Raw genomic sequence first — 21,859 nt, 5'->3', positions numbered from 1 at the left:
AATTAACCTTTTAATTTATTAATATCTGCAAGTGTTGTTATATTCTTGTACAGCCACTAGCACGCATAACGTTTCGGGCAGGTCCTTAATCCTATGTTCCCCGGGATACGATCCTGCTAAAGGTCCCTCTATCACTCGAGTCAATATATGGGTCTCGCGTCAATTTGAGTTACCCGACTATCAGTATTGGGTGAAGGTACTTGCGTCAACTGATGTCAGCTGAAGGTACCTTTGTCAATCCTCCAAGACGTTGGTAGACGGGAATGCTGTGTCCCTGGTACGCTGATCTGCGTGTCATGGGGGAGCATAATGGCCACAGGGGAGTCGAAGGCTCCTAATGACGGACTTGCGTGGCATGTTAGGTGTTAAAACGACTCGTGTTATAGACACACACACACACACACACACACACACACACACACACACACACACACACACACACACACACACACACACACACACACACACACACACACACACACACACACACACACACACACACACACACACACACACACACACACACACACACACACACACACACACACACACACACACACACACACACACACACACACACACACACACACACACACACACACACACACACACACACACACACACACACACACACACACACACACACACACACACACACACACACACACACACACACACACACACACACACACACACACACACACACACACACACACACACACACACACACACACACACACACACACACACACACACACACACACACACACACACACACACACACACACACACACACACACACACACACACACACACACACACACACACACACACACACACACACACACACACACACCACACACACACCCACCCCCCCCCCCCCCCCCCCCCCGTGCTCCCTGCTACACGCTGGCTGAAACTAATCTGTTAAAACAAAGGAAGAACATTACAGTGTTTATGTATCACTGGCCGAGCTGTACCCTGGAGCTCAGTGGGCTGCGTGATCACCAGTTCATAAATCACGTGTGTGGCCTTCAACAACATAGTTATGTTCACCATGTTGTTCTCCAGACATGTGGTGCGAACAGCATATGGGAAGGAGATGTCTGGCACCATTTTACTTAGCTGTTAAGAACTGGTACTAGTTTCAAAGATGTGTTTCGGTGGAGACAAGGTGGTGGTGGTTTGTTTTCGATTCAGTTACTAGGAACTCAAATTTCCAAGTAGCACCGGCTATGGTGAGCCCGTAATTGCGTTCCGTTATTCGCCATTACCGTGTTACTGTGATATTTGGGTCAAAGTTTTATTTAGACATTTATATATTTATTTAGATAAGATTTTTATTCAGGTAAAGGTACATACATTGAAAATTAGTTACAAATATAATGTCCTGATTAACAGATACAATGAACATACAATGTCTAAAGTCAAAGAATTACCGCGCAGGAGGTACTAACGTTTCATCTACATAGGCAACTTTTCCCTGTTGTTAACGACGCCAGTGGATAATGCAGAGAAGCCAAGAGGAGCCGTTATATAATATATATAATAAAATATATAAAATAATAAAATAATCTATATTATAAAATATAAAATAATTATAAATAATTATAAATTATAATTATAAATAAGTTATAAAATAATCAGTAAAACAAAAAGAAAAGGGTTAGAGAGGGGGCATGAGAGGGAAGTGAGAAGGGGAGGAGTAGAGGAAGGGTCCATTAATACACACGTGACCCTACATGAAGGTCAAGGCTCTCGGCCAAACCTGACAGTCACACCTTAAAAAATTAGTGACAGCCAAGAGGCGATACACGAGAGTTTCCAGGTCTGAGAACAGATATCTTATGACTTTGGTGTGTTGTGGAGGGGTTGTTCCAAGATGTTGTGAAGGTGGAGGGGTTGTTCCAAGATGTTGTGAAGGTGGAGGGGTTGTTCCAAGATGTTGTGGAGGTGGGGGGGGGGGTGTTCCAAGATGTTGTGGAGGTGGAGGGGTTGTTCCAAGATGTTGTGGAGGTGGAGGGGTTGTTCCAAGATGTTGTGGAGGTGGAGGGGTTGTTCCAAGATGATGTGGAGCTGGAGGGGGTGTTCCAAGATGTTGTGGAGGTGGAGGGGTTGTTCCAAGATGATGTGGAGGTGGAGGGGGTGTTCCAAGATGTTGTGGAGGTGGAGGGGTTGTTCCAAGATGTTGTGGAGGTGGGGGGGGGGGGTGTTCCAAGATGATGTGGAGGTGGGGGGTGGTGTTCCAAGATGTTGTGGAGGTGGAGGGTGGTGTTCCAAGATGAGGTGGAGGGGGTGTTCCAAGATGTTGTGGAGGGGTTGTTCCAAGATGTTGTGGAGGTGGAGGGGTTGTTCCAAGATGTTGTGGAGGTGGAGGGGGTTGTTCCAAGATGTTGTGGAGGTGGAGGGGGTGTTCCAAGATGTTGTGGAGGTGGAGGGGGTGCTCCAAGATGTTGTGGAGGTGGGGGGGGGGGTGTTCCAAGATGATGTGGAGGTGGAGGGGGTGTTCCAAGATGTTGTGGAGGGGGGGGGGCGTTCAGGGCTGTTGTAGAGGTGACAATCTTTGCGGTAAGTAATGAATCAATTTTAAGTAGTCCCAGGCTGATATTCAATGTATTATTGAATACATGTTGTATTCAGTAATACAAGCTGACATTCAACAGCTTGCATTCAACAAACTGACATGTTGTAAAATGGTATTTGATTCTTGTCCTATGATAATAGAATATTTGTGCTGTACAAGACTTTGGTACAATTGTTCCTTTGTGACTGTAGTATACATAGTCACTATTCAAAGAATTTGATACACACAGCCTGTTGGAGACGTCAGTGTGTTTCTGATAAAAAAAAAACACAATTGCTAACTGTTTTTGTTCTTGAAACGAAGTTGATATTAACAATTTTGACAGAAGAAACTTTGGCTAAATTATCAGTATAAAAGAGAAGCAAAGAATTGATAAAAACCTAACCTCCTTTCAGTGTATGATTATATAGGGGTCTTTTTTTTTTTACCTGCCTCGGAGATGAATCAATAACAAGTCAAGGATATTGCAGTTTTGCAGCAATCTGGAGGATCTTGGACTTTTATCCATAAATACATTCGGGGTTACAAACTCTGAATGCTCTAAGAAACATCTTGGTGAGCACCGAATATTTGAGTTTAATGGGGGTTGTTTTGAAAAATTAAAGTCAATTCAATTTTTCTTTCTTTATTATGCACCCCATACTTCATTCATAATGTGCTGCGGGGAATCCTAGCGAAGTATCTCAAATTAAAGTCAAATATTCAATGTTACTCTCAACGGTTCTTAGAACATTGAAAGTATATAGCCGTTAACGCTACAGAAAACAAATCCCCATATTTCAGACTTCATGAAAACCACAGAGGTTAATATAGGAAGAGATGTTTTTCAATGGGTGACACTGGAGCCGACCCCGTCGATCTGGCCTTCGACACTCCCATACCCCCTCATGTGTCATCTTGAAAAGTTGGCTCAGACTAGCCCAAACATCTACCTTGAACAGACAATCTGTTTTATAGATACAGATATATCAGCAAAAAGAGGAAACAAAACCGGGTACACATTGATGGAAAAACCGGGTACACAGGGATGGAAGGACGCTGAGGGCCGGAGTTGAAGGGGACCTCGCCTTTCCCAACAAAGATAAGGATCTGGGTAGTTACGTGTGCGTGTCATTCTCTTGATGGAGTGATGGTCTGGCGAGCATGGTTGTCTTACGGGTGAGGTGAGTGTGCTATTGCGGGTGACGTGGTCTCACGTCAGAGGAGATACAAGGATTTAATACAAAAATCCTTGGATCCAGATACAAAGATACATATTTAATTCCATTCGGTGGCTATAGACATAACCAAGTTGCTGTTTCCTAATTCCTCTAGTCCAGGGATATTCAATGAACCTACTCCAGACCCCCAATGGGATTTCTAATGGTATCTAGAAAATAGATGCTTCCAAAAAACATTTTCCAATGCCTCAAGAGCCATTATTTCTATTCTTATTTAAACATGTGGGTACAGGAACAGGTGAATGCTGACTCCTGTTAGCAGGCTGAGAGCTTTCCCTTCCCATAGCTCATGGTAAGCCTTGCCCACTAGTTTCCCCTGGAACACGACCCGCCAATCGGTTAGGAACCAGGTACGAAATTACTGCTGGGTAATTCCTATCTTCTCTCATCTCTAGCTCCCCCAACCTTCTCTCTCTCTCTCTCTCTCTCTCTCTCTCTCTCTCTCTCTCTCTCTCTCTCTCTCTGAAGCTGTAACTCTGCAGCTGTCACACTGCAGCTGTCACGCTGAAGCTGTAACTCTGCAGCTGTCACGCTGAAGCTGTCACGCTGCGGCTGTAACTCTGCAGCTGTCACGCTGAAGCTGTCACGCTGAAGCTGTCACTCTGAAGCTGTCCACGCTGGTCTACCGAGCAGGCTCCCCGTCCATCTCATTAGTGCACACGCAACTCTTACACACGCTACTGTGCTCACTGGCACGTCATTACCCCCTCCCCTACCACCCCCCCCCCCCCCTGCCACCCCTCCTCCCCCCCCCCCACGGTCTCCAGCGAGCCCCTACCTTGTCTCCAGGAAACCACGCCCCTGTCTCCAGCGATCCCCAGCTCGACCCCAGCAATCCTTCGCCCTGATCCGGGCATGCTCCAGGATTTGATGGAAAACTGTGCCCAGATTCCACCACGAGTGTTGCCGGGGTTTGGTCAGTCGTGGAGTTTAGTTATTGAGCTCCAGGACTGACCAGCCCCCCCCCCCCTTGTAGGCCTATCACTGGGGAAGTAGTTATGGTACTGTGTACGCCAGGGGTGAGTCCTGACAATGTAGGTTCGAACCCTGGTGGGGCCATAGATTTTTTTAAGTTGACATATATCATGTTACCCCATGAGGGCATGAGTATGTATATTCATAATTTGCAAAAAAGTATTTACATGCACGCAAAATCGCTTCTAAGAAAAATAGTCTGAATATTTTCCATAAAGTTTTGGGCGATGAACACGATTAATAAGATAAGAAGGGGGGGGAGGGGAAGAGGGGGGGGGGGAGTGTTTGAATTCCTTCCTCGCTGGCGCCCGTCTTAATCCCCCCCCCCACTCCCCCACTCCCTTCCCCAATATCCTGCCTCACTCCAGCACATTCCTACCATACCCGCTTCAATAACAAGTTTACTCACTGCACAACCTCCCTAAATATGAGAGAGAGAGAGAGAGAGAGAGAGAGAGAGAGAGAGAGAGAGAGAGACCCCCCCACTGACTGACTGACTGAGCCTAGTAAGTTATGTAGCCAGAAGTCTTCCAGCCCTTCGGCGTATCTTCTGGATAGCCGAGGTTGGAAAACCTTTGCGTGGAGCACAAGTCCGCTGGCATCTTGAGCATGCACTGCTCTCCTGGATTGATTGATTGATGAAGATTAAGCCACCCAAAAGGTGGCACGGGCATGAATAGCCCGTAAGTGGAGTCTCTTAGATGGTCGCCCCCCCCCCCCCACATTATGTATAGAAATTCCGGGCAACGTGGCGACGCATGTTAGAAGATTCATCTCTATTCTTGACCTCTTTTGGTTAAACTGGTGAAGACCTCTGAGCCTTCAGCACTGGAGAGTTGTCGGTAAACTCACTATAATCCACAACGTGTATGTTCTTAAAGGTTCCACACGTCTGCCTCAACATCCTCAAACTAATCTCACCAAAATATTTTATTTGGCGAGAATTATTTACGTCTATTTACCCTAGGATGTACCCGTCTAAAAACGACGCACCGTAGCGTCTCCAAGCGACTTCAAGTCGGTTGTGGCTCAACGTGATCTCCGGAACGGGCAAACTATATGTCTGTCAAAGATTTCCGCCGCATACGTCTTGTTAAGAAACGCACAAGCAAATATAGATCAGTGTAAGAATTGTTGGCTTTCCTCCCGTTGCTAGAAAGCTCAGCTGAATAAGAAAAAATAATAATATATATATTTTTATACTTTTTCCTTCAGGTAATTTTCTCAGTAGAGAGAAAATACTCACACAGCGAGCGCAGTTATCGTCTTGAGATAAGGGGTTGAGGGAGGTGATCTCTGGGTGCACGCCACGATACTTTGGTTGTCTCCCCCCCCCAGTACTTTGGTTGGCTCCCCCCCCCAGTACTTTGGTTGGCTCCCCCCCAGTACTTTGGTTGGCTCCTCCCCCCCCCCAGTACTTTGGTTGGCTCCCCCCCCCAGTACTTTGGTTGGCTCCCCCCCCCAGTACTTTGGTTGGCTCCCCCCCCAGTACTTTGGTTGGCTCCCCCCCCAGTACTTTGGTTGGCTCCCCCCCCCCAGTACTTTGGTTGGCTCCTCCCCCCCAGTACTTTGGTTGGCTCCCCCCCCAGTACTTTGGTTGGCTCCCCCCCCCAGTACTTTGGTTGGCTCCCCCCCCAGTACTTTGGTTGGCTCCCCCCCCAGTACTTTGGTTGGCTCCCCCCCCCAGTACTTTGGTTGGCTCCCCCCCCCAGTACTTTGGTTGGCTCCCCCCCCAGTACTTTGGTTGGCTCCCTCCCCAGTACTTTGGTTGGCTCCCCCCCAGTACTTTGGTTGGCTCCTCCCCCCCCCCAGTACTTTGGTTGGCTCCCCCCCCCCAGTACTTTGGTTGGCTCCTCCCCCCCCAGTACTTTGGTTGGCTCCCCCCCCCAGTACTTTGGTTGTCTTCCCCCCCCAGTACTTTGGTTGGCTCCCCCCCCCCAGTACTTTGGTTGTCTCCCCCCCCCCCCCAGTACTTTGGTTGGCTCCCCCCCCAGTACTTTGGTTGGCCTCCCTAATACTTTGATTGTCCCCCCATCCTTCCCCAATACTTTTGTTGGCTTCCAGTTCTTTGGTTGTCATCATATATTTTGGTTTCCAAACATGGAAATAATTCCATGAGTTTCGCCGGAAAGTCCAGGTAGAAAGTTTAAGTGGTTTTCGGAAAATTCCGAGATCGGATGATGCGTTTCAGCGTCACGATGAGAACGTTTAGGGTAAATCACTGACGTATCATGACGTCACTGACGTATCATAACGTACGCAAGAACATGGCCAGGTGACGTATTTTCTGTCCATTAAGGTACTAACATGCATCTCTCCTCCCTCTTACAGGTGTTGCACTTGGGTCGCCGCCACGGAAATGATTGACAAGCAGATGCTGGTGGTGACGGGCAGGTGGGGGCGCCCACGGTGAGGCCCGCCCACGGTGAGGCCCGCCCACTCTCCCCCCCCCCCGCCCACTCTCACCCCAGCTCACGGTAAACCCCGCCCACTGGGACCCAGTCAGGACAGCCACCACTACCGTTAACCCAGCCAGTGCTCTAAATCCAAAAAATCAAATGCATTCAATTTCCTGTTAACTTCCTCGTTAACACGGAGAGCGGGGAAAAAATCGAAGCCAAAATGCATGGAAACGTCAGAATTGCAAGTGACTCAACATGAAAAGCCCCGTACAGAATGGTCTATGTGTCTCCGCAGTGACCAAATACATTTGATTAATGTTCCAGAAACTTAATTCTTGGTAAGATACAAGCAAGGGGACGAGGTGCCAGGGGGTACGAAGCCAGCAGAGGCACGAAGCCAGGGGACAAGAAACCAGGGGACAAGGAGCCAGGGGGCAAGAAGCCAAGGGGGCAAGGAGCCAGGGTACACGAAGCCATTATCGCCCGGGATCAAGGCGAAGTAAAGCCACAGAAAATGGGGTTCCAGATGTCGAAGTGCGTCTGTGTGGAGGCCAAGACGGGCCAGCACGATGGCGAGGGCAGCGTCGACGCCGTCAGCAAGAAGAGGCGCTGGTTTGACTTTTGGTCTCATAGGAGGCCGTCTCCAACCATGTGCAAGGTCGAGCGAGGTGAGTAGAGCCGTTTGTGCTTGTGTGGTGCGTGTTTTATCCCGTATCTATCTCGAGTTGCACTATCTACTTTCCACACTCGCCACACCAGCAATACCAGGCATGTGTGACCTCCGAGATACAACCCCCCACAAAAGTAGCCTAACTGCCAAGTACCTATTTACTACTAGGTGAACAGAGGCATCAGATAAAATAAAATATACCCAAACGCCTCCGTCTGCCGTGGGAATAGATACCCCCTGGACTTTTCGATTGAAAGCCGATTGCGCTGATTAATTTATATCATAATTTATATCAACCAGTCTCCGTGGTGTGGTAAGACACTTGCCTGGCGTTCCGCAAGCGCTTTGTCATGGGTTCGTATCCTGGCCGGGGAGGATTTACTGGGCGCAAATCCTTAACTGTAGCCTCTGTTTAACGCAACAGTAAAATGTGTACTTGGTTGTAACAACGATTCTTCGCGGCTGGGATCGTATTCCAGGGACCTGCCCGAAACGCTACGCGTACTAGTGGCTGTACAAGAATGTAACAACTCTTGTATATATCTCAAATTAAAGAGTTTACTTTGTTTCTGCAATCTATCGCTGGATCAGCCACGTCCTTCGTGACCTCCTGACCTAATTCCTAAGAAGCCTCGTAAGATGACGCGGTGTTGGGGAGCTCCCGAGGGAAATGAGCCTGACACCTGCAGGGAGCGAGGGATAGATTGGGATGGGTAAAGACAATAGGGCGGGGCGATGAGATTGAGCGGGTAGGGTCGAAAATCTGAGAAAAGTATGAATAGCTTGACGTCATCCCCCTACTCTTTTTAAACACACCTCATCTAAGCTCTCATTACCTAACCTAATGAAGAGATCAAAACACGGCGTTTTATAAATGGTGTGACATCACTTTGACGTTATAATTGTCAGGCTGGTTCAGGTTTTGGACCCTAATGGAAGTTGATATAGGTAGGTAGGTAGGTGGGAGGATTTTTCTTGGTCTTTTCTACCACAGACGCATACAGAGCTAGCAAGCTTGGTATACGTCCACAGACGCATACAGAGCTAGCAAGCTTGGTATACGTCCACAGACGCATACAGAGCTAGCAAGCTTGGTATACGTCCACAGACGCATACAGAGCTAGCAAGCTCTGTATACGTCCACAGACGCATACATTTTCTTGTCCCCCCCCCCCCCCCCGCGGACAGGGTCAGAGAGAGAGAGTGTGTATAGTGTTAGACTACGTATTTGTACAAATTAGAGGAGTGTAATACTTTTGTATTACGTTGGTCTAATTTGACGTTTTATATGCCTCAGCTTAAATAGGTTAAGTGAATTGCTTGGGTTGACACGTTTCTGGTTAGGCAAAATCAGTTCGATTTTTTACGGATTGGCAAATCGAGGGAACGGGGGGCGGGGGGGGGGGTAAATCTTTACGCTCGCGTTATGCCAAAGTGAAGCTCACCTTTAGCTAGGGATGATTGGATGTTCAGGTATAATCAGATCGGCCTATTTGTTCCCGTAATGTTATTAATCACACGGAGCGCTGAGGGATCAACCAAAAGGTCCCGGGTTCGACGCTCGCGGCGGGACAGGAACGTTTGAGCGTTTCTTCTTTCACCTTATGGCACTGTTCGTCAATCAATAAATAGGTATCTAGGAATTAAGCAACAGTTGCGAGCTGCCTCACGGTGGAAGGTCCGTGCATCCACCGGACAGGGAGTCGGTGGCTGAGCGGACAGAACACTGGATGCGTGATCCTGTGGTCCCGGGTTCGATCCCGGGCGCCGGCGAGAAACAATGGGCAGAGTTTCTTTCATCCTGATGCCCCTGTTACCTAGCAGTAAATAGGTACCTGGGAGTTAGTCAGCTGTCATGGGCTGCTTCCTGGGGGTGGAGGCCTGGTCGAGGACCGGGCCGCGGGGACACTAAAGCCCCGAAATCATCTCAAAATAACCTCAAGATAACCTTAGGCTTAACAGGATTCAAGATGCTCCTCCTGCATCTACTTCAGATTATATATTATTTTCACAAAATGTTTCCAGTGCTATTAAGAAATCTTAGCTCATTGGAAATCAAGCAAACATCCATCGCACTTGATATTGTCTTCACAGGTTTTTCAACAAGCTAAACTTGGCTTGTCATGACAGACAAAAACTTCCATGATGGAGGTTAAACTGCGCGCACACACACACACACACACACACACACACACACACACACACACACACACACACACACACACACACACCCGTAAACCACCCTCCCTACACACGTTCACTTAAAATCTATTTCACAGCAGCTGTATAGAGAGGAACTGTCGATGTAGAAGCTAAAGCGATTACGGCGGGTTATCAATGTCTGCGACTCACAGTATGAATGATGAAAGCATCCTAAAGGAGACAATGTTATATGACGCCAGCACCACCACCCTGCCCTTGACGCCAGCACCACCACCACCCTGCCCTTGACGCCAGCACCACCACCACCCTGCCCTTGACGCCAGCACCACCCCCCTGCCCTTGACGCCAGCACCACCCCCCTGCCCTTGACGCCAGCACCACCCCCCTGCCCTTGACGCCAGCACCACCCCCCTGCCCTTGACGCCAGCACCACCACCCCCCTGCCCTTGACGCCAGCACCACCACCCCCCTGCCCTTGACGCCAGCACCACCACCCCCCTGCCCTTGACGCCAGCACCACCACCCCCCTGCCCTTGACGCCAGCACCACCACCCCCCTGCCCTTGACGCCAGCACCACCACCCCCCTGCCCTTGACGCCAGCACCACCACCCCCCTGCCCTTGACGCCAGCACCACCACCCCCCTGCCCTTGACGCCAGCACCACCACCACCCCCTGCCCTTGACGCCAGCACCACCACCCCCCCTGCCCTTGACGCCAGCACCACCACCCCCCTGCCCTTGACGCCAGCCACCACCCCCCCCTGCCCTTGACGCCAGCACCACCACCCCCCTGCCCTTGACGCCAGCCACCACCCCCCCTGCCCTTGACGCCAGCACCACCACCCCCCTGCCCTTGACGCCAGCACCACCACCCCCCTGCCCTTGACGCCAGCACCACCACCCCCCTGCCCTTGACGCCAGCATCCACCACCCCCCCTGCCCTTGACGCCAGCATCCACCACCCCCCTGCCCTTGACGCCAGCATCACCACCCCCCCTGCCCTTGACGCCAGCACCACCACCCCCTGCCCTTGACGCCAGCCACCACCCCCCTGCCCTTGACGCCAGCACCACCACCCCTGCCCTTGACGCCACCACCACCCCCCCTGCCCTTGACGCCAGCACCACCACCCCCCCCTGCCCTTGACGCCAGCACCACCACCCCCCTGCCCTTGACGCCAGCACCACCACCCCCCTGCCCTTGACGCCAGCACCACCACCCCCCTGCCCTTGACGCCAGCACCACCACCCCCCTGCCCTTGACGCCAGCACCACTTCCCTATGAAGTAACTACGACATTTCGGTCCTGTATGTTATCACAGATGATGTTATCACAAGCTGTGTGTTATCTTCCACAGATGAACATGTTTGGCCTTAGGTAGAGTATACGTCAAAATACGACGTTCTACTAGGAGGACTGGTCGCACCACTCCCCTCGAATAACTACCACCAGCACCCAGGGAATATGGCCGTGAAGAAAATACTCCCATAGGTTGATGCGGCCGGACTTGCCATTTTAGGATCGCCTCGGTGGGGCCGGGTCCCTACGGCCCGGGGACCGGATAACACAATGTAATAAAGTGAGAGGCGGGGGTGTGGCCCCTCACACCACCAGTTTCCCCTCTCCTGCTCCTCCTCGCCTCCTTACCCTCACCCCACTAACTCTCTCTTACTACTCCTTCTCCGAGGACCGGTTCGTCCCAGAGAAGGCGCGAAACAAAGAGGTCGTCCACGGTGTCACCTACGACGACTTCTTCAGGCGAGGGAAAGAATTGTATCTCGCGCCATTTACTATTAAGAGGCCACATGAAAAAACGGAATCGAACTCGAGTCAACTCTTAAGTACACGACTCACAAGGTGAAGAACAGTAGAACAAACTGGAAGCACTGATGAGTCACAAGGAACTTGTTTTCTAGTCTATGAGTCGTAAATAAGCGCAACCAGCTAGACGAGACGTCGTCGCGGTGCCAATTCGCTACACACAGCTTTAAAGCGTAAATATGGCGGGAAAGCGAAGGAAAGAGTCTCTGCACCGAACTACTGATGGTCGTTTAGCGAGGCTCAATAACAGATACTTGACCCTGCAAGCATAACTAGGTGATTTCTCTCTCTCTCCTCTCTCTCTCTCTCTCACTCTCACTCTCTCTCACGCACGCACAAGTGTAAGGTAATACAGATGGGAAAGGGAGAGAGAGAGAGAGAGAGAGAGGAGACGAGAAGGCATCTACACCCTAACAGGAAGGCAAGTACAGGAATCAGTGAGACAAAAATATTTGGAAGTGAATATCATCCCAAGACTAACACCGAGGGCGCTATAGTCTTGGAGCTATAAACAGGATAACAGCGACAGCATATGGGACGCTGACAAATATAAGAACATCGTTTAGTAACCTCTCCTTCAGAATTCCTTCAAGGTAATGAAGTGGGATTGTTTGAGTGGGATTGGGTGGTTATAGATAGGAGCTGCCTCGTATGGGCCAATAGGCCTTCTGCAGTTACCTTGTTCTTATGTTTTTATGTAATCTACACAACATTCGTTGAACCAATACTGGATTATACAACACCAGCATAGAATCCACACCTTGTAAAAGATAAAGCCAAAAAATGGTTTGTTTCAAGACGCGGACGCACACACCCACACACGTGTAGAATATACGTAGTGGGTGTGGCAGGGAAGAATGGGTCGAGAGTCAGTATATTAGACAAACGACGGTTAGAAAGGCGGGTTCCAAGCACTAGTGAAAAAATTCTGCTTTCAGATAGCACTCAGCCCTCCTTGTTTAACTCCCTAAACATACTAACCATAATCTCACTCCACTCATTCTCTTGTCAACTACATTTACAAAACTCTGTTCTTAAATGCAAATCCTGCTCTGAACCTCTCCCTGGACAGATGTAATAGGACCCATGATCACCACATCAGAAATAAATCTCTTGATATCCCGAGAGTCAAACTTAATCTGGCTGTCCAACTTTTGCGTCATTCAAAAACAAAATTAAAGTACTTAATTTCATCTTCATAGTTTTCTACCTTGTTGCTTTAAAATTGCACTGTATCTAGTGATACCCAATCTCCCAATCTTCATGTAGCCAATCCAAACAACTTTACCATTGTGATCATTGCTGTCTTCTTATATGTGCTTTCAATTTGCTGTGTGGTGCCTATTAATCTACGTTTAAATTACCAATCAAGCTGTCAATGCAATCAATCAGAGCTTTAATATACCTACTAATCTCTCTCGTCTCATTTTTTCTTTCTTGCAATGTATCTTATTTTATTAATTCCGCTAGAATTTACCTACTTAAAATTATCTGTTAGATTAAGTAAGGACCTGCCCGAAACGCTTTGCCTACTAGTGGCTTTACAAGATTGTTAATTACCATGCTATGTATTCTCACAAACCCAATGTACCTTCTTGTATATAAATAAATAATAATTAGTATGTGTGCTTAGGGAGTCCAGCAACGCGGGTAATTCTTGCATTATTTTATTAATTTTTCATCGGATACATCACTTTATTGTGATTTCATCGTGTAAATTGTTGTTTTTATTATTAAGATTTGTATTATTATTACTTGTTTGTATTATTTCGAAATATATATTAATATTACAATAGACACGCATTTCAAAATATTTTACGTTTTTTATGATGGTTGCAGCATTGAAAGCGGCGCTCCTGATCCAGCGGTGGTACAGGAGATACTGCGCCAGACTAGAGGTCCGCCGACGCTACACTTGGACTATCTTTCAGTCCATCGAATACGCCGGAGAACAGGACCACATGAAGGTGAGAAACTCTTGCTGCGGTAAAATAGATCCAAGGGTTTCATTAATGTAATTTAAAAAAGGACATGACTGTGGATGTAAATTTAAGAACAAACATTCCCCTTTAGCACAAGCATTCGGATTTATTTAACAAAGTAAATGTCCCATATCAATTGTCCAATTTCACTACCTCTTGCTCCTATGGCCTGTTCTAGGGGTGAAGGAATATTTTTTTACCCTCCTCCCTCCCAGGACTGTTTAATTTACACGGTAGGCCCTTTATGCCAAACCGAAGCACCACGTTGTCGCAATTTTGTTTGACATTGGCCTGTATATGGGATTTGCTTACAGTTAAGAGATTTTTACCTATTCCTATGGAGGCGGCGCAAAATCTAGTTCTTAGGTCCCGCCTCTTAATTATTACACATTCACAAGCCTTAACAATAAAGTTGTACAATTACTATTCATACGAAGCCTCAGTCGCAGTCTTTGTAATATATTTATTATGGATGTGAGGCTGCACTAAGCCGGCGCTGAGAACTGTTCTGCACGTGTCGTTAAAGCTGCTGGTGAGAGCTCTGGTTTTTCTTCTCCATCAGCTGTACAGCTTCTTCAACGCCCTCCTCACACACATGGGCACCGGGAACATGACGGAGGTTATGATGGAGGCCCTCTCGCCCAGGACCTCTCCGTCCTCCATAGGTAGGTGAGAGAGAGATGAGAGAGAGATTAGAGAGAGAGATTAGAGAGAGAGAGAGAGAGAGAATCAGAGAGAGATTAAATATAAACTCAGGTGACCCACATTCCATTTCACTGCTGGAGACGATGAGAGCGAAGGAGAGGAGATGTCCACACGGAAGCTGTTGGACGAGGCGTGGACGAAGGACGTGAAGGTGGAGAGCAGCTACAAGGGGCCCCACCTGGCGGCGCCCCTCACCACCGACTCCATACACCAGATAGTCGACGCCTTCAAGAAAAAGAAGGTCGGTTCTGGCTCGCCTTTGTGTTCATTAATATTTCAATCGTTCAGCCATTCATTGTAGGTTTTTACAATCTTTCGATTCATGTCATACGATGTTGTGGGAATATACTCAGTCTCGTATGGGGACGTTGGTCGGCCTAAAGCTTAAGCCATAAGCCCTAGTTTTTTTTATCACCCTGGCGAGGGAGCACGTGAAGGTCAAGGTCGGAGGAAGGTCACGTGAACAAACATAGGCCGGTTCAGTAGTCTGGCAATGCTTCATGAAGTCACTCACCCGAACCCCCAACACTAACCTCATCCTCATATACACAGTCGTTGTGCATCATGATGTGTATAGTATACCCCCCATACTCCTCAGGTCAACGATACGCGCTACTGACGCAACATGATAGAGCCATTTACTAGAAATCATTATCGCGCAGCCGCTACACACACACACACACACACACATGAAGGGCATGGAGAAACTATAGGAATAACAGGACACTGGAGAGCAGAGAAAGATACCAGAATGCCAGGAATGAATATGTCAGGATGAGAAGAGAGGCAGAAAGACAATACGAAAATGACATCGCAAGCAAGGCAAAGACTCAGCCTAAATTGTTGCATAGCCACATTAGGAGAAAAACAACAGTAAAGGAACAGGTTATGAGATTAAGGATAGGGGCGGAAGGATTCACTACAAATGACAAGGAAGTGTGTGAGGAATTGAATAAGAAATTCCAGGAGGTCTTCACCTTAGAACAAGGAGAAATTCCAGAGGTAAGTGAGGGAATAGCTAACCAGGAACCACTGGAAGAGTTTGAGATTACCAGTGGGGAAGTAAGGAAGTGTTTACTAGAGTTGGACGTGACGAAGGCTATAGGCCCAGATGGAATCTCCCCTTGGGTTCTAAAGGAAGGAGCAAGAGAACTGAGCCTACCACTCTCCATAGTGTATAACAAATCACTGGCAACAGGAGCACTGCCAGATATTTGGAAAGCAGCTAACGTAGTCCCGATATACAAGAAAGGGGATAGACAGGAGGCACTGAACTACAGGCCAGTGTCCCTAACCTGCATACCATGCAAGCTGATGGAGAAGATTGTGCGAAAAAAACTAGTGGAGCATCTGGAGCGAAGGAACTTTGTAACACAGCATCAACATGGGTTCAGGGATGGCAGGTCCTGCCTCACAGGGTTACTTGAATTCTACGACCAGGCAACAAAAATAAGGCAAGAAAGAGAAGGGTGGGCAGACTGCATATTTTTGGATTGTCAGAAAGCCTTTGATACAGTGCCACACAAGAGGCTAGTGCGAAAGTTGGAGATGCAGGCTGGAGTGAGAGGGAAGGTACTCCGGTGGATAGAGGAATACCTAAGCAACAGGAGACAACGAGTCTGTGTGAGGGGTGAGGTCTCAGATTGGCGAGACGTCACAAGTGGAGTCCCGCAGGGGTCAGTCCTTGGACCTATACTGTTTCTGGTATATGTAAATGATCTCCCAGAGGGTATAGATTCGTTCCTCTCAATGTTTGCCGACGATGCAAAAATTATGAGGAGGATTGAAACAGAGGATGATAGTAGGAGGCTACAAGATGACCTGGATAGACTGAGTGAATGGTCCAACAAATGGCTGTTGAAGTTCAACCCGAGTAAATGCAAAGTAATGAAACTAGGCAGTGGAAACAGGAGGTCAGGCACAGGATACAGAATAGGAGATGAAGTACTTAATGAAACAGACAGAGAGAAAGATCTAGGAGTTGATATCACACCAAACCTGTCTCCTGAAGCCCACATAAAGAGAATAACGTCTGCGGCATATGCGAGGCTGGCTAACATCAGAACGGCGTTCAGGAACCTGTGTAAGGAATCATTCAGAATCTTGTACACCACATATGTAAGACCAATCCTGGAGTATGCGGCCCCAGCATGGAGCCCGTACCTTGTCAAGCACAAGACGAAGCTGGAAAAAGTCCAAAGGTATGCTACTAGACTAGTCCCAGAACTAAGAGGCATGAGTTATGAGGAAAGGCTGCGGGAAATGCACCTCACGACACTGGAAGACAGAAGAGTAAGGGGGGACATGATCACAACCTACAAAATCCTCAGGGGAATCGACCGGGTAAACAAGGATGAACTTTTCAACACTGGTGGGACGCGAACAAGGGGACACAGGTGGAAGCTGAGTACCCAAATGAGCCACAGAGACGTTAGAAAGAACTTTTTCAGTGTCAGAGTAGTTAACAAATGGAATGCATTAGGAAGTGATGTGGTGGAGGCTGACTCCATACACAGTTTCAAATGTAGATATGATAGAGCCCAATAGGCTCAGGAATCTGTACACCAGTTGATTGACGGTTGAGAGGCGGGACCAAAGAGCCAGAGCTCAACCCCCGCAAGCACAATTAGGTGAGTACAATTAGGTGAGTACAATTAGGTGAGTACACACACACACACACACACACACACACACACACACACACACACACACACACACACACACACACACACACACACACACACACACACTCACATCTATGTAATATAATAATAATCAAGCGACAATACTGTGCTGTTCTCGTGTCTCCACCTCCCCTTCAGGCTCTTCACGCCCGCTACGTGTACATGCTGCTGCAGGAGGCGGTGCGGGTGCTGCGACAGCGCCCCACCGTCAACCAGGCCTCCGCCGCCATCTCGGGTCAGATCACGGTGGTGGGTGACCTGCACGGCAAGCTCAACGACCTCATCACCATCCTCTACAAGGTCAGTCGCCAAAGTTAAGATTTCGTGGCCTCTTAACCCTTAAAATACTCAAATTGCGATTTCCTTTTTTGAGCACATCGCCATATGCCATTAAACTTCGCGGAATTGTAATGCACTTTTAGGCACACAGCGGGGTTGGATTTTTAATTTTAGGGGTTAATATGCAAGTTACAATTGCCTAAAGAACGGGCTGCTGTCCACGCAGACACATTAACAGTCCCAACCTTTACAGAACGGGCTGCCATCGACAGACAACCCGTACGTGTTCAACGGCGACTTCGTGGACCGCGGCCGTAAGTCTCTGGAGGTCATCCTGTTGCTGCTGGCGCTGGTGATCGTCTTCCCCTCTGAGGTGTTCCTCAACCGTGGCAACCACGAGGACCTGGTCATGAACGCCAGGTGGGTTCTGATCAGCTGGTGGGGCCTCAGGCCTGAACTTCCTAACACCTACTTCAGCCCTGACGTTCTGGCTAGTTATAGGTCAGTCAGGCTACCGTGCAAACTGCCTATTTCTGAGCGGCCCGCGTTATGTTGGCCAGAATGGAATCAGTCAGGCGCCATATTTAATGCGAAACTGAAACAGCACCCATAGCGACTGTCCCTTAAACTCACAACCTCAGGTAGGAAGTAAAGTCTTCGGTCGGATCATCTCTTACAGGAGGTTACGGGAAACAGCACTTGAGCAATAAGTCAGCCTAGAGCGAGAAGCCTTGTTGTTCATCTTTGTAATTAGTTACGGCCCTCTGAGGAAAGTGTCGGTTAACACACACTGTCATACGGTTCATGGCTTCCTGGGTCTTGTCTCGAGTCAAGCTTGAGATCTAAGAGTCCTCGAGGAGGATCTCAGAGTGGTTGTAGGTTTGGACCAGGATGGTAGAGATAGTCTAACCTACTTTGTTCCTTTTGAGATGCATCTTATTGTCTCAAGAAACTTGCTTGAACATGTAGGTTTGTCATCGTTTTCACGTAACAATTATCGCTAGCAGGATGTGATTCCTGAGCACTTTACTGATGTCAAAGGTTATATATAATGTTCAGACAAGATCTAATATCTTAATTTAACATTAGATTATATAATTATCTACGTACGGAAAGTATATAAAGATTGCTTTTACTTCACGTAAAAGCAATCAAGGAAAGTCCTACTGCAACAGATTATGAGGGAGGAAAGATTAGCTGCCTATGCTAACTTACAATGGACTAAGTCATTATAGCCTCGTTCGTAACTACAGCCTTCGTAGGGGCGCACGAGGGAGCACCTGGCACACAGGTGTCCAGATACAACTACCCCCCAACACGCCCACGTAAATGATGACACCAGGAGCTGTGCCTCCCTCTAATGCACAACTTTCAGAACGCACATACACGGGCAGGAAGGAGTACGCATAACACTGGTGCCAACTGTGTTTGTTCACGCTCAAACAATGCCACGAGGAATGATCTAACGAGTGATGATGGGGGGAACTGGGAGTCACCCGGATATAGAGCAAATTGCGCCTCATTGAAGCAGCTTACGGGCGGGAAAACTTGATTCTCTTTAAAGATTCAACGTCAACACAATACGAACAGAAGTCCGAACCGGTCTTTGGTTCCATTTTTACTGAAACTCGCACAATAATGGTAGGCAGGAAAGTAAAGAGGTTAAGCAGCAATAAATGGGAGTGCGTAGAGAATGTGGAGACAATCGTCCCAGGAAAGTGTAACAGACAGCATGCAGCAGTGTGGTGCGACTTGTCCAAATGACCTGACACGCATTATCTTAAAGTAGAAGCGACTATAATGTTGCATTAATTGACGCAGTAACGTAGGTAGCCATGTGCCGGTGCCATCACCAGTGCATCACTGCCTCTACCGACTGATTTTCACATTGATTACTTACAGTATCTCAATATTCAGCATTCAATTGATGACAACAGCATATTCTGGTATAGAACTGCTTAGTCAAGTTACATAATAAAACGTCTAAATCCGTTGACATTTTCCCAGGTACGGCTTCTGCAAGGAGGTCAACCGCAAGTATAAGGTACGTCTGCTACTAGGGGCCAGTGTAAGGTACGTCTGCTACTAGGGGTCAGTGTAAGGTACGTCTGCTACTAGGGGTCAGTGTAAGGTACGTCTGCTACTAGGGGGGTCAGTGTAAGGTACGTCTGCTACTAGGGGGTCAGTGTAAGGTACGTCTGCTACTAGGGGACCAGTGTAAGGTACGTCTGCTACTAGGGGTCAGTGTAAGGTACGTCTGCTACTAGGGGCCAGTGTAAGGTACGTCTGCTACTAGGGGCCAGTGTAAGGTACGTCTGCTACTAGGGATCAGTGTAAGGTACGTCTGCTACTAGGGGCCAGTGTAAGGTACGTCTGCTACTAGGGATCAGTGTAAGGTACGTCTGCTACTAGGGGCCAGTGTAAGGTACGTCTGCTACTAGGGGTCAGTGTAAGGTACGTCTGCTACTAGGGGCCAGTGTAAGGTACGTCTGCTACTAGGGGACCAGTGTAAGGTACGTCTGCTACTAGGGGTCAGTGTAAGGTACGTCTGCTACTAGGGGTCAGTGTAAGGTACGTCTGCTACTAGGGGTCAGTGTAAGGTACATCTGCTACTAGGGGCCAGTGTAAGGTACGTCTGCTACTAGGGGCCAGTGTAAGGTACGTCTGCTACTAGGGATCAGTGTAAGGTACGTCTGCTACTAGGGGCCAGTGTAAGGTACGTCTGCTACTAGGGATCAGTGTAAGGTACGTCTGCTACTAGGGGCCAGTGTAAGGTACGTCTGCTACTAGGGATCAGTGTAAGGTACGTCTACTACTAGGGGCCAGTGTAAAACATATATTAACACCGCGTTACAATTGCTTCCTTCCATCCTGTCCTTGCAATAATGGTGGGATGTCTGGGGGTGACCTGCCCTGCCTCCCTCCCTGGAACAGAGGCTGTTCCCTCCCTCCCTGGAACAGAGGCTGTTCCCTCCCTCCCTGGAACAGAGGCTGTTCCCTCCCTCCCTGGAACAGAGGCTGTTCCCTCCCTCCCTGGAACAGAGGCTGTTCCCTCCCTCCCTGGAACAGAGGCTGTTCCCTCCCTCCCTGGAACAGAGGCTGTTCCCTCCCTCCCTGGAACAGAGGCTGTTCCCTCCCTCCCTGGAACAGAGGCTGTTCCCTCCCTCCCTGGAACAGAGGCTGTTCCCTCCCTCCCTGGAACAGAGGCTGTTCCCTCCCTCCCTGGAACAGAGGCTGTTCCCTCCCTCCCTGGAACAGAGGCTGTTCCCTCCCTCCCTGGAACAGAGGCTGTTCCCTCCCTCCCTGGAACAGAGGCTGTTCCCTCCCTCCCTGGAACAGAGGCTGTTCCCTCCCTCCCTGGAACAGAGGCTGTTCCCTCCCTCCCTGGAACAGAGGCTGTTCCCTCCCTCCCTGGAACAGAGGCTGTTCCCTCCCTCCCTGGAACAGAGGCTGTTCCCTCCCTCCCTGGAACAGAGGCTGTTCCCTCCCTCCCTGGAACAGAAGCTGTTCCCTCCCTCCCTGGAACGAGGTCATTCCCTCCCTCACTCCCTTGTACAGAGGGCATTTTCCTAGGTATATACATCATTCCCACCCCCACCCATTCACCCTCCGTCTGTCCCTGGTACTGATGCCTCGCCTTGCGTGGTTATTAGGGACATGGGGGTATTAAACCCTATTTTTTTGTTCTTATTCTCCGCCAGGCGCCTCACGGGCCGAGGATCCTGCGGCTGCTGGAGGAGGTGTACCGCTGGTTGCCCCTGGCTACCGTCATTGACAACAAGGTTATGGTCGTCCACGGCGGCATCTCCACCGATATCGACCTCAAGGAGATCGCCAACATCGACAGGAGCAAGGTTTGATGGCGTCTAGAGTTTTATTTGTTTTGTGATTTGTGTTAAGTTGCTGGATGGAGTTTGACACACACTCACTCAGTCTGTCTGTCTGTATCTCTGTCTCTGTCTCTGTCTCTTTGTCTCTTTGTCTCTTTGTCTCTTTGTCTCTTTGTCTCTTTGTCTCTTTGTCTCTTTGTCTCTTTGTCTCTTTGTCTCTTTGTCTCTTTGTCTCTTTGTCTCTTTGTCTCTTTGTCTCTTTGTCTCTCTCTCTCTCTCTCTCTCTCTCTCTCTCTCTCTCTCTCTCTCTCTCTCTCTCTCTCTCTCTCTCTCTCACGATATTTCCGATATTTTGAAAACTGCAGGGGGGTTTGGGCAAAATGTGACCCATCTCCCTTTTCAGTAATTGGAATATTTTCGGTATGAAAAGTCGTAATTTCAAACTGCAAATATGGGCAGCGAGTCAGAATTTCCCTCCAAAATATAACTCAGGAGTCAGATTTGGGATATTTGGAATATTTTGAAAACTGCAGGGGGATTTGG

The 21,859-nt window shown here is 48.6% G+C and overlaps 1 protein-coding gene across 1 annotated transcript in view; it reads left to right on the top strand.

Moving 5' to 3' along the window:
* Positions 1–21,859, top strand: part of LOC123773383 (serine/threonine-protein phosphatase with EF-hands pef-1) — a 38,871-nt gene that overhangs the window by 9,758 nt on the left and 7,254 nt on the right. Inside the window, 8 exon segments of the mRNA XM_069318052.1 lie at positions 7,111–7,849; positions 13,676–13,803; positions 14,381–14,483; positions 14,604–14,764; positions 17,346–17,507; positions 17,740–17,906; positions 19,494–19,530; positions 21,188–21,340. Of these exon segments, the coding sequence (XP_069174153.1) occupies positions 7,696–7,849; positions 13,676–13,803; positions 14,381–14,483; positions 14,604–14,764; positions 17,346–17,507; positions 17,740–17,906; positions 19,494–19,530; positions 21,188–21,340 (1,065 nt within the window). The 5' untranslated portion in view covers positions 7,111–7,695.

Source organism: Procambarus clarkii, chromosome 89 (genome assembly GCF_040958095.1).
Source record: "Procambarus clarkii isolate CNS0578487 chromosome 89, FALCON_Pclarkii_2.0, whole genome shotgun sequence".
Classification (NCBI taxonomy): Eukaryota; Metazoa; Arthropoda; class Malacostraca; order Decapoda; family Cambaridae; genus Procambarus; species Procambarus clarkii.
Note: the sequence above shows the minus strand (reverse complement) of the source record. Positions and strands in the feature narration are given on the sequence as shown.